The 12,827-nt window shown below is 41.7% G+C and overlaps 1 protein-coding gene across 2 annotated transcripts; it reads left to right on the forward strand.

Annotated features, from left to right (window-relative positions):
- The first annotated feature begins 2,790 nt into the window (after window positions 1-2,790).
- Window positions 2,791-12,038, forward strand: LOC117046623 (pulmonary surfactant-associated protein D-like). 2 transcript variants are annotated; one of them, XM_033148752.1, is made up of 5 exons: window positions 2,791-2,929; window positions 5,586-5,744; window positions 7,178-7,285; window positions 9,221-9,304; window positions 11,328-12,038. In XM_033148752.1, the coding sequence occupies exons 2-5, from the start codon at window positions 5,588-5,590 to the stop codon at window positions 11,702-11,704; spliced, it is 726 nt and encodes a 241-aa protein (XP_033004643.1). In that variant the 5' UTR covers window positions 2,791-2,929; window positions 5,586-5,587; the 3' UTR covers window positions 11,705-12,038. The 2 variants fall into 2 exon arrangements, with proteins under 2 accessions (XP_033004643.1, XP_033004644.1); XM_033148753.1 differs by having other exon boundaries at window positions 2,826-2,929; window positions 5,578-5,744.
- Window positions 12,039-12,827: the final 789 nt, after the last annotated feature.

Consider the following 12,827-nt stretch of genomic DNA (forward strand, 5'->3'; position numbering starts at 1 on the left):
ACTATAAAAAAAAAAAGTTCGGCTCAGTTACAAGGATGACCACAAGCTTCAATACTGTGTTTGCTTTTTATCTGTAGACATTAATCATTATTTTGTTAATCCTTTTTATTTTTGTCTATTGACATATGTGCACGCATAACATAGCCATTGGGCCAGGATGGGGCCTGACAGGTTTTATAAGCACTGCTGCTGCTGCTCAGCAGAGAGGGCTTCTTCTTTTAAATTGCTTTTAAATTGTTTTTGTTTTTTAAATTTTTTGTGTGTGTTTTAACTGTTTTTAACTGAGTTGTAAGGGCATTTTGTGGGATGTGCCTGGGAGCAGAGGAGTGGGAGAGGAAGCTGCTTCGGGCAGGACCTTTCTTCTTGCTTGTGTTACTGTACAAAGTACTATGTAGATTGATGGACTTATATCAATAAATCATGATCCGTTTTCCGCTTAAGACGCACATTCAGAATGAAATGAAAGGTCTTGTAAATCTGAAGTTGAAAATGGTTTGTGGGTGTTTTGTTTTTTTCTAAGTGGGGTGCATTGCTTTTGATGTGGGTGGGGGGATTTTTACATGCACAGGATATTTTTATATTTTGTATTTTCAAAACTGTTTATTAAAAGAGATTTTCTTGGAGCAAACAGAAGTATTTTCATCATATGAGTAAGCATTCCTAGGAGCATTTATCTGAGGTAGAGATGGGTTAGAAAGTACACTGAATCATTTAACTGGGGAGGGCTGGCAATAACCTACTTTCCATTGTTCTTGCCTCATGTTCTATCACTTGCGCAAATCAGACGCTCATTGGCATTCATACCCAAACATGGAGACTGACGAGCTACACCATTACTTCCAATAGGACGTAGACCAGAATGCAGGATGCTGCCTTTCTATTTCATTGTGGGATGCACATTTGGGCAAACATTGGAAAGATATACATACACATATTAAATTCCACAATGGTTCACCATTTCCCCCAAAGCTTGTACAACATTCTCTGCATCCAGCTAGATTTCACTTTCCGACTCATTTGCACTATAATTCATGCTGATTATATTTCCGCTGATGAAAAATAAACGGTGGAATTGGACATAACAAGGATTTGTGCTAATGGTTCATACTCAGCCAAACGACAGTGCCCAGGGTTGGAAATTTTGGGTGGTAGTGTACCAAGTTTTGCTTAGTTAATAGAGGATATTATCTTACCCCCCCTGCAAACAAATCAGGATGAATGCCCAATATGTAGGTAATTTGGAAATGACCTTAGCTGAGAAAATATTTTGCAACTATAGGTTGTAATATGAGTCATACTATACATGCTTGGGTCTTCTTCTGAACACATGAACAATCTTCTGATATTAGGGCATCGTTAGTAAGTTATACATGTATGATTGCAAGGTGAAATCTGTACAGCCTTGACCACAGTAAATCAAACAACGTCTCTCACTGTGTTTCTAGAGGGTGTTTTAAGATAAGCTAACTTGCCCTTCTCCAAAACAAATATTGACTAGAACTTCAAATATTGAACAAAATTTATTCTGCTTTAGCAATCTGGCCAATATGACATCTTTTTACGATTTGTTCATCTATCCTAAAGTGTGTGTGGGGGGGGCAGTTCTTTCTTAACAAAATACAGTAGTATTTCAGGTTACAGACGCTTCAGGTTACAGACTCCGCTAACCCAGAAATAGTACCTCAAGTTAAGAACTTTGCTTCAGAATAGCATTTTTAGTTGGGGAGCATCATGTGCTTTCCCCCTTCACATGGTCTGAAATGGTAGTGTCAAGCAAAAGTTGCATCAAGTGATTTTCTTGATTTTTGCTTTCAATTCTTAAACCTCCTTCGCCAGGGCTGCCATCAAAACTTTGAGCTGCTTGGTGACCAGTTGTGTCAGATTTTGCTGTCTGAAGTGGAGCAAGTATGGATCAAGTAATTTCAACGAAGCCAATGAATTCCGCCCAAAGCCTACCCTCCATACACAAGAGGTGGGTGGAAGATTGCTTGGCAGAAGCGCAAGAGGCAACAGCCATCATCTGGCAGCATGGGGATGTGCCAAGCAGTGGGAAACCTGCTGTGTCAGGTGGAAGCCACCAGAGAAGGTTCTAGATCAAGTCCCTGGGATGACCATTAGGTCACTTGCCCACCTCAAGGCAAGAGGGGGGGCTCACTTGCTGAGGCACTCCAGCATAAGCACTTAGAGCAAAATGAAGATCTGTGGCAGGGAACAACATGGATGGTGCTGTGGGTGGGGGTGAAAATACATGGCCAAGCTTCAGATGAGTCCTCTGAAGCCCCATTCCTACAGTGCATTTTAAAAAGGTGCTTGGGGGTTCATTGATGTGAGAAAGGCACTCATCACTTTCGGAGGCAATATTTACTGGCACACTACTAAAATAATAGTTGCTCCTGTGAATGGAATCAAAAGAACTATATGAAACAATGGTTGAGGAACAGCAGGTTGTGAACCATGCTGGCTACCAATATGTGATCCAGCCCACCTCAACACTTGCTGCCTTTGTACAGCTCATCTATGAACTTGTGTCTTTTTCAATACTGAGGTGGGTCGTCCCCTTCCTCAAGTCTACACTAGGCTACACTACACTACTGCAATCATCATATTGATTTATGGAATGATATGTGAATTGCACATTATTTTTATTTTTATTAAAAAAAACACCTCTGCAAAATGTATTCTCAAAGGTCAACAACCTTGCGGGGGGGGGGGGGGCGGGACCCAAAACCCACCCTATCTTACATTGTAGAAGCTCCAGGCTGTTTGTTCTCTGGGGTGGGTGGGGACTTGAGCTTTGCTCCGTAGAATTTCAACTGATAAACACAGAGGGTGGAGGAAGAAAAAGAGAGAGAATATTCTCACTTGAGAGATAAACACAGAGGACGCTTGGGTGCTTCCAATATTGAAACAAAATTTGGACTTGAAGAAGGTAAGTGTGATCCTGAAAACAGGAACCTTTTCTGTGCCTGTACACTAGTAAGAGAGAGAGAGAGAGAGAGAGAGAGAGAGAGAGAGAGAGAGAGAGCATTTTTCATTTTAAAAGAACTCCCATGAAATCAGCCAGATTCCAGCCACAAAATGATTGCCAATAAACAAAGCACATGGAGGAAGTAGGTATCTATGTCACATGAAAATACAATCTCTCTGTGTATGTGCATAGATAAATAGTAAATAAGATATATTTGCATAGGCTGTTTAAGGGTATTAGTCTTGATTGTTTAACCTGCTCCTCTGTGAATTGTTTTTAGCAGTCTTAATCTGCTTGAAAATTCTAGTGCTACTATACATTTGTTTTCCTTGTCGTTCCACACCAGGCATCCCCAAACTTGACCCTCCAGATGTTTTGGGGCTACAACTCCCATCATCCCTGACCACTGGTCCTGTTAGCTAGGGATGATGGGAGTTGTAGTCCCAAGACATCTGGAGGGCCGAGTTTTGAGGATGCCTGTTCCACACCCTTGTCTCCATATGGATGAAAGGCAGGATTTTAAATGCTTTACATAAAATAATATTTGCAACATTTACACTGCAACCCTATGCGGGTCTACTCAGAATTCAGCCTCATTCATTTCAGTTGGGTTTGTTCCCAGGTAACTGGTACAGGAGTGCGGTCTTCGTTGGTTAATTGGTTAGATAAAAATATTTTTCAAGACCTTTTAAATGTTAAGGATGATTAATACAAGCACTTATAAAAAAAATTGTGACCACTAAGCCTATCCTGAGAAAACTCTCACACAGGAGGGATGCCTCATCTAAAAATAGTAATAAATTCATTTGAAGGTGGGTTTTCTATGACTCACCTGAGAAGAAATCTTGCAGTCTCCTTCCAGGCAGCTATTGCTCCATCTACCCTCTGTTAACAGAACCTATAACATCTTTTTAATACAGTTTTGAACCAATGCACTCCCTCATAATTTATATATCTTGTTATTTTTACTTTCTAATTTCATTTTCAGAGAAGGTTGAGGTTTTTCTGACCACAATTAGTTTCATAGTCCCCCAATTGTCATTCTCCCAACGACATTTTCTATATAAGCACATTGTTATAAGTACAGGTTCAGTCCACAGCACCTTCAGTTATAGGTATTGGGGGGAACCTCTAGAACAGCCCTTCTCAACTTTGGGTCGGTCCCTAGATGTTGTTGGAATACAACTCCCATCACTCCTAGTTGGCCTGGCCAATGGTCAGAGAGGACGGGAGTTATACTTCCAGAACATCTGGCAGCCCAAGCTTGAGAAAGGCTGCTTTAGGATCTCAGCAAGCAAAGCAAGGGGGTTTCTGTCTTGAACTGTTTCAAACTGCTGCAAATCAGAACGGAGGTAGGTGAAACGCTATTCACAAATGTGAATGGCTTCCTAAACCAAATCAGTTCAGGGAAGGTTTCAGATCACAAACTGGTTAGGGGGGGCTTTAGCCTTTCAGAGGAGCCTGCTAAGGTCCCCGTCCAAATCAGAGGTTTTCTGCTTGCTGTTTGCACTAGAAAAGCTCCTGTTTGCACCAATACAGGTTTTCCTTTCGATACAAATGACAGCTGTGAGGGAATCCAAACTGGTAACGTATTTGGGGGCAAAGGATTCAAGCCCCATTTACCTTCCTCCCTTGAGATTTGTTGTTATTGTGCATGGCTATATAGTTTGTGATGTAATTGTTATTTTGGAATATTACTTATTTCTTACAATAAATTTCACTTTTTTTACCACAATGGATCATAAAACATGTATTTTAGCATAAAAAATGTAACTGCAAATCCATATGTTGAGATGAGGGAAGTATTTAAAAATGTGTGTGTGTGTGTGTGTGTGTGTGTGTGTGTGTGTAGATCTCTTTTTTAGAAAGCCACATCTTAAAGTAGAAATGGGATGGAAAAGATTTATGAATGAACACATGCAGAACTGGCCATCCCTAGTTGAAACTCTCCATGTTGTGCAACATGCGTGCAAGACTTACCAGGAGGCTATGCCATGTTGAGCATCCAGTGTACAAAACCTCCTGTTGGGCGCTATTGATACATGTTTCCTGAGCCTTTATTCAAATATGATCAGTTACTACTCTTTATGTGCATTTGGCAATCGACTCAAATGTACCTGAAATTATATCTTACATATAAGAATAAGGTGATAGATATAAGATGATAGATAAGGATTAAGATTAATTGTAAAAGTAGAGTTAAAGGGGTTACAAAGTTACTACAGTATATTTGAAATGAACGCAGAAGAGAGGGCGTGAGGAAGTCCCCCAAGTAAGATTATAAATAAGATTAGAATAGTTAAATGAATGTTTGAGGTTTTGTCTTTGTTTGTTTTTTAGTTACCGGTAGGTTGTTGTTTATTATGTTTGTTTTGTATTTTGTATTTTGTAGTTGTATGTATTTTTTGTATTTTGTTTGTTAAATACCAATAAATTCTTATATATATAAAAAAAGAAATTATATCTTACATATAACATTTTTTCCATTCAAGACTAACAAAATCATTATTTCGCACAACTGTTTTACTGGGATCACTTTAGAACTGTTCTCCGTCAAAACGGCAATAGATCATGCTGAAAAGGCTATACATGCATTCTTCTAAAATCAGCTTTCTAGGCATGGGATTCCTTTGGACTTTTGGCTTCCTTATCTTGCCGGCGGCATTCTCACAAAGCACAATCCCCACTGCAGGCAAGGAAAACACTTGCCCTTTCATTCTTGGAATGCCTGGGAGCAATGGATCACCGGGTCCAGCAGGACAGAAGGGCGATCAAGGTACAGTTACAAAGACTTGTCAGGGATGGGGCTTAGTGGAATGGGAATATTATGCCATGCTCTTCTCTTTGCAAGCAGTCCTTACAGTATACACAAATGACTGTTGTGTAGTAAGGACCTTGCTCAGCAATGGCCGCTCGCTGCCTTCCCGGGGGTGACGTTTGTGGCCCCTTGCACTCCAGCCTCTTTACCCCCACTGCCAGGGCCGGATTTAGGTTTGATGAGGCCCTAACCTACTGAAGGTAATGGGGCTCTTTATATGTCCAGTTGTCCTTTGTCAACAACAAATAGTCGCTGTTTTTGTGTGTTGAATATATGCTATATGGTAATTTATGGACCTAAGGTATCTAAAGCCAATTTGCACATAACAAAATATGCAGAATGTAGGCACCCTATATATAGAAAGGAGCAAAACAGTGATAATTTTAGGGAGCAGGCTAGCAGGCGGGGCCCATTACTTATACCATAGAAGCCTACACAACACAAAATATTGTTGCTGTATGTAGATTTTATTTTATTTTATTTTTTACCTTATATTTTGGAAATGTACATCCACATGTTTTTTCCCTTTAATTTTTTTTGGAGGGCCAACATGAGAGTGGGGCCCTAAGCTATAGCTTGTTTAGCTTATACGTAAATCCAGCACCACCTGCCACACACACTGACCAGCCATTGCAGGGAATTCCCTATACCCTGGGGCTAGGGGCAGATACACATCAAAGTTGAATACCGTGGCAGCCCAGCCAGCAGCTACATCGCCATCCGGACATTGGCTTGCTGGCCATCCGGACATTGGCCCCAGCCCTGCCCAACCAGGCAGCAATGTTTTAAAAGGCCCATCGCCTGGTGGAGCTCTGCAGCACAGTCGGCCATTTTAATTCCAGATCATTGTCTGCCTGCGTTTGTACTCTCACACTTCACCTTAGAGCTAGAGCAAGAGGGGAGAAACCATGACTGGGAACCATTCTGAGGAGGGAGCGAAGTGACCTGCATTCGGATGATACCACTGTGTGTGTGTCTGTCTCCAAACCGGACCGCTGTCATTTCTGCCGCCCCTGACACTATCCTAATTGTCACTTTTGGGGCATACCCCTCTTGGCTTTGGTTTGGCATCTAGGGGACCATTGATAGTCCTGATGGGATGGGATATGGCTCAGTGAGTAGTTGCTGATTCTTACAATAAGGCAATCTGAGGTGAGCTTTGTGGCTCCGTGTAAAATAAGCCATTAGTCAGAACTTTTCAAAACAAGTATTTGATGCCGAAGTATGAGTGCATCACCGCCAGAATTGGGCTGGCCGCTCAAGGTTTGATTGGGATCTAAATGTTTGTCCATGCAACGGATGTTGTTGTAGAACTTGATCATGGATTTGTATTTCTTACTTCCTGTTATTCCTCGTGCTTCTTGCTGCTCATTTATTCCCTTGATTTCTAGGACCCCAAGGAATTCAGGGACCTCCAGGAAAAGCTGGGCCTCAAGGTGATAAAGGAGATCGGGGTCTAGTAGGTGAAAGAGGACCAAAGGGAGACCATGGAGCAAGAGGTAGGAGCCTATTCATAGATTAGCTACCTGCTAATCTGCCATCTTTCTTCTCTGGTGTTCAAATCATACCGTGCACTGAGGAGACAACTGCTGAATGCAACCTGCTTTTCATGTAAGAGTATTTGCAAAGTACAAGGTATCATCTCAATGGTTTCACTTTCCGTCACCAAGTAGTAGTAAAGTTCCAGCCACCTGAAATCAAGATATAATTTCACCTAAAGCAAACAAACATTGCCTTTTCTGTGGCTGTATCTGCACTGTGAGGGAGCACATTTATTCTGACAAATAATTACAGAGAAAGATCTCGCCTCGTGGCGACATTCCCCTGTGACAACTGATGAGAAAATCCATCACTTCTAAGCTAACTGCACATTTATTTTGGTTATATCTCTATTATACCACAAGAGGGCGCATTTAAACCAACTAGTAACAAATGACCAAACAACAAAAACAACCAAAACAGGGAAATGCCACTTCCTGATGACTCTTCAAAAAACCTACTCTGGAAAACCTGATCTGATAAACTCATAATAGAATTGTAGAGTTGGAAGGGACCCCAAGGGTCATCTAGCCCAACCTCCTGCGATACAGGGATCCTGCCCACAGCAATCCCTGAGTGGGCTCGAACCACCAACCCTCCCTGTAAACAGCCAGACGCACTGACTCATTGCACCACAGAGAGCATCCATCACTGAAAGAAGATGATTGTCAGTACAAAGACCTCGGTAGACCAGGGTCATCTGGTTGTTTCAGTTTCATAAAATTTTAAGTGTACACATTTTGTAAGCCTATAAACGGAGCATTCCTATGCTCAGAGGCTCCGAGACTTGGCCACACTGTATTTCCCCAGGTGTCACCAAGAAATGCCCACAATAGCATTGGCTTTATGCCAGTTAGTTTGGAATAATGGTTGGCCTTTTTTTGCTCATTATATAACAATAATGTCAGATGTTTAAGACTCCCCTCTCTATAGGTACTCAGTTGCTGATACAGTTCATCCTACACCTATTAGGAAGTCTGCTTAAATGCCTCCACCTATGTGATTCCTATAACAGCATGCTTGGTGGATATAGTACAGGCATAGGCAAACTCGGCCCTCCAGATGTTTTGAGACTACAATTCCCATCATCCCTGACCACTGGTCCTGTTAGGGAGTTGTAGTCCCAAAACATCTGGAGGGCCGAGATTGCCTATGCCTGATATACTGTAGTATCATGCTTCCATCATTATCTGCTAAGAGTGCTGTTAGAGAAACCACATTGGCAAAATCTTTTACCTGTGCCTCAAGGTGAGAACAGTCACATCTCAAACAAGATATGTGGGTCCAAGTTCCTAATAGGTGGTGGTGGTGATTTGCAGCATTTGCACAGAGCAGCCGGGACTGCATTTGCATTTTTAAAAACAAACAAACAAACAAACTGGAATCTATTTAATGAGCTGACTTAAGCCTGATAACACTCACCCATTGTACCCATTTTGCTTCAGTTTTGATCTACCTCCTATCTGTGTTTTTGGAAAAGTTTACTAAAGAAATAGAATAAAGAGAACCTAGAATCCTACCAAGAACAAATTATTTAGTGGAGAAAGGGAAATGGAGATGGCCTCAATCACCAGCTCTGGGACAGCTGATTGATAGGATTCCAGTTTTGGTTAGTTTTTGGAGATGTCAATTAGGTAGGCTTGCGTGAAAATGTGAACCAAACAATTTCTTCCCCAGCACAACTGCGCCCAACTTTGACTTCTGAACTTCATTACTTGCTGTGTTTATTAAAGTACTTTTTCAAAAACCGAGAAGCAGAGGTGGAGAATCCAGAGGTTTTTGACGTTGCACTTGTGGCTTATCACAGAGGTGGTTCCTCTGGCTGTCACGCTTTTCTCAGCATATGCTTTACATCTCAGTATTAAGAATTTTGTCTTTATTGTTACATCATTTAGAACTTCAGCAACTGGAATCTGAAGTGGCCCATTTGAAAGAACAAGTGGAGGCTCTGAGAAACGCTATGCTCAAGAACCAAAATGGTGAGAAAAATGGAGTGGACTGACGAGAATGTGGATATCTGATATCATTTTCTTGCAAAACGCATGAAGTTATCTATCAAGTGTCCTGCAGAGGGACCTACATGTTGATTTTAATATGATGATGCAGCCTAAATCCAGCTGCTCTGGCTCTTAGAGTTAAAGGTCTGAGAGATAATTTATAAAATCAACAGATTGTAAGCTTTCTCAGGACTGTACCCACTTCAAGTGGCAAGGGCAGGGCTGCATGTCTGAAGGTTCCCCATCCAAAAGGGCAAAACAATCTCCTTCTGTATAGATTAGTATGTTAGGAAGGAAGCTCAGCTGATCCTACTCAGTGGCGGATTTACGTATAAGCTAAACAAGCTGTAGCTTAGGCCCCCACTCTCTTGGGGGTCCCCCAAAAAATTAAAGGAAAAAAAGCTTAGGTGTACATTTCGAAAATATAAGATAAACTTCTTAATTGTATTTCAGTTCAACAATTACTTTGATAAAATACATATTTTGTCATGTGCAAATGGCTTTAGATAACTATTAGGTCCATAAATTACCACATAGTGTATATTCAACACAAAAAACAGTGTCAATTTGTTGTTGACAAAGGAAAGCAGGACATATAAAGGGCCCCATTACCTTCAGTAGCTCAGGGCTTCATCAAACCTAAATCCAGCCCTGCTACTGGCTGTATCTAAAATAGCTCTGAAGGTGGGTTTGGGCAGTTGAATGCACTGCCATGCCACAACACACACACAGCTGCTAACAAACTCTTCACTGTGGTTGAAATATACTCGGAGTCCAGTGTGAATTTCATGCTCTTTATTCAGCTCATAGTAGTGAGGAGGAATGCAGCTCCCCCAAAACGTTTGCTTTATATACACTATTTACACAATGGGCCCCACGTGATTGGCTAATTCTGGGATACTCCTGTATGCCAATCGGAGTGCGGATTCACTTCCACCTGGAGCTGGATTGGTTGGCTCCTGCGGACCAATCCGACTGCTGCAATGTCAATCCTATTGTTCTGGGACCAATCAGACTGCTGCAATCTCAATCCTATTGTTCTAGGACCAATCAGACTGGTGCATTTTGGATCCTATTCAACTCAGTACATAACAGTGGTGTTACTTTGCTTTATTTGAAAGTTGAACTGCCAACTGAAGAGAGGGCCCGTACTGTCTAAAATGGTAACTGTGTTGGCTTTACATTGCTAATAAGTTCATTAGTTCTGATTTGCTATCGTTGAGTTAAACCTGATTCTGGCTATGGACGTGAGGATTAGACATGGGAAGAAATGCTAAGCTTCATATAACCAAAGCATTAATTGTATGATTTATGACGAACCTGATTCCCACTCATATTTGTACATAATTATATAGTTAAAGTTACAGCAGGTTTAGCAGCTGTTCTAACCATAGTGGTTTACATTTCCCAAGGGCATCTGAAACCAGCGGAGAGACAGTGCACTCTGATAAGTCCCCACACTAAAGATTACTCGAATATCAATGTGAACTCGTAAGGTTCAAACTAAAAGACACCACCCAAACTTCATATTAATAAACTAAGCATCAGCATGGAACAACAAAAGTGCTAGAGAGTGCTGTGCCACCCATTAGCTAGCTAAAATGTAAGCTCAAAATACGTTTTCCCATCAAGTTCCGTGATTCTTTCCTCTGGGCAAGATGCAAGTTAAGAGTGGAAGAAGGATGTGTTTAGTCCTTTCCCAATAAAGGGATCAGACCATAACTTCTCATTGCTTCTGATTGCAGAAGGCCCCCAGTTCAGTCCCTGCTATATACTCTCTTAAAAGGACCAGGGATCATAGAATCATAGAGTTGGAAGGGGCCACGAGGGTCATCTAGTCCAACCCCCTGCAATCTTTTGCCCAACCTAGAACCCAACCTAGAAATTCCGTTTGTACAACCTTCCCAGACTGCCTTGCACTACAAGGAGGAGGAATAAACTAATCAAGTGCCATTCAATGAAGCCAAAACGTAACGCAGCTGTAACTGATTCTGTATTCCTCTAGCTCATTTATTCCCAAATGGCCGGAGTGTTGGTGAGAAGCTATTCAAAACCGACGGTTCCCAAGGCAGTTTTGAGGCAGCCAAAGCGACCTGCTTCCAGGCCGGTGGTCTGCTTGCCTCTCCGAGGTATTCTGCTGAGAACGCAGCCATCCAGCAAATAGTTGCTCGTCACAACAAGGCAGCTTATCTGGGAATGAACGACTTGCAGTCGGAAGGCACGTTTGCCCACCTGAACGGCATTGAAGCAAATTACACCAACTGGGCAAGCGGAGAGCCCAACAATGCTGGCGGGAAGGAGGACTGCATTGAAATATATCAGGACGGCAAGTGGAATGACAAGTCCTGCACAGAAAGGCGGTTAATAGTGTGCGAGTTTTAATCTTGGCTAACAGTCTTTAATCTTCTGCCCACAGTCGCAAGATCTCCAATTGTATTTGGGAATATCCAGTGAGAACCCTGTTAGAGAATGGGGACTATCCACTGGCCCCCAGTTCCTGTACAAAGCAAGAAACCATCTCCTCCACTCTGCCCGTATTTTAACAGAGTCCTCTTTTTTATGTAACTCAAGCATCCATTTCAAGAGATACAACCCACAACAGCCTGTTTGCTCATTATGGTACCATCTTGCTCACTATGAAGCCACACAATGCAATAGCAAACCCACTGCATTTCTGCTTGCTCATTCCATCTGTGATTTCCACTTGTCTATTCCAGTATTTTTTCCACCTAACCTGATTTATGACCTGTGAACACTGGGAGTGGCTTAATTTGCAGAATCAGTTGGGAAATCTTTCTGTCCCTCCTCCATTTTTGGCATTGATTTCTGCCATTTCCTGGCCTTTTACTTTCTGAAATCTCAGATACTTCACCAGCTTCCTCCCATTATTGTTATAGTTGTTATGGAACACCTTTTTTCTTTTGAAAGGAAAATAGGGGCACTTGAGACTACCAGTTGGCAAAATGTGTCTCACAATATTGCAAAAACTGTGCTAAGCAGGTACCAGCCACTTTGCCTTCTCCCTAATGTTCTCTTTTTCTACTTTTTTGGACTTTTAAAAAGAAAGGATGGAGGAATTGAGACCTGGTCTGAATAGAGACATTGGATTCTTATCTCATTATACATGACAAAGCTATTTTTAGCCACCTCAGCCCTTGCTTTTTCCTGCAAGGCCAACTACAGTCGTTAACAGTCGTCAACAGGTTTTCCACACCTATCAGCCAATGACCCATTCCCACCACCCTTCTGAGTAATACCCCTCCCTACCCTCTCACTATATATAAAGGTCTGGTGACTTCTGTTTCAGTGTATCTGAAGAAGTGTGCATGCACACAAAAGCTCATACCAAAAACAAACTTAGTTGGTCTCTAAGATGCTACTGGAAGGATTTTTTTAATTTTTTTATTTTGCTTCGCCCACGATGTGGTAACTCTGTTTTACTACTTCAGATGCAGGGAAAGGACTTTTGCCAACTTCGTGCTCTAATTCTACCAAAATTGAAGTA

The sequence above is a fragment of the Lacerta agilis genome, chromosome 5 (assembly GCF_009819535.1).
Source record: "Lacerta agilis isolate rLacAgi1 chromosome 5, rLacAgi1.pri, whole genome shotgun sequence".
In the NCBI taxonomy this organism is placed as follows: Eukaryota; Metazoa; Chordata; class Lepidosauria; order Squamata; family Lacertidae; genus Lacerta; species Lacerta agilis.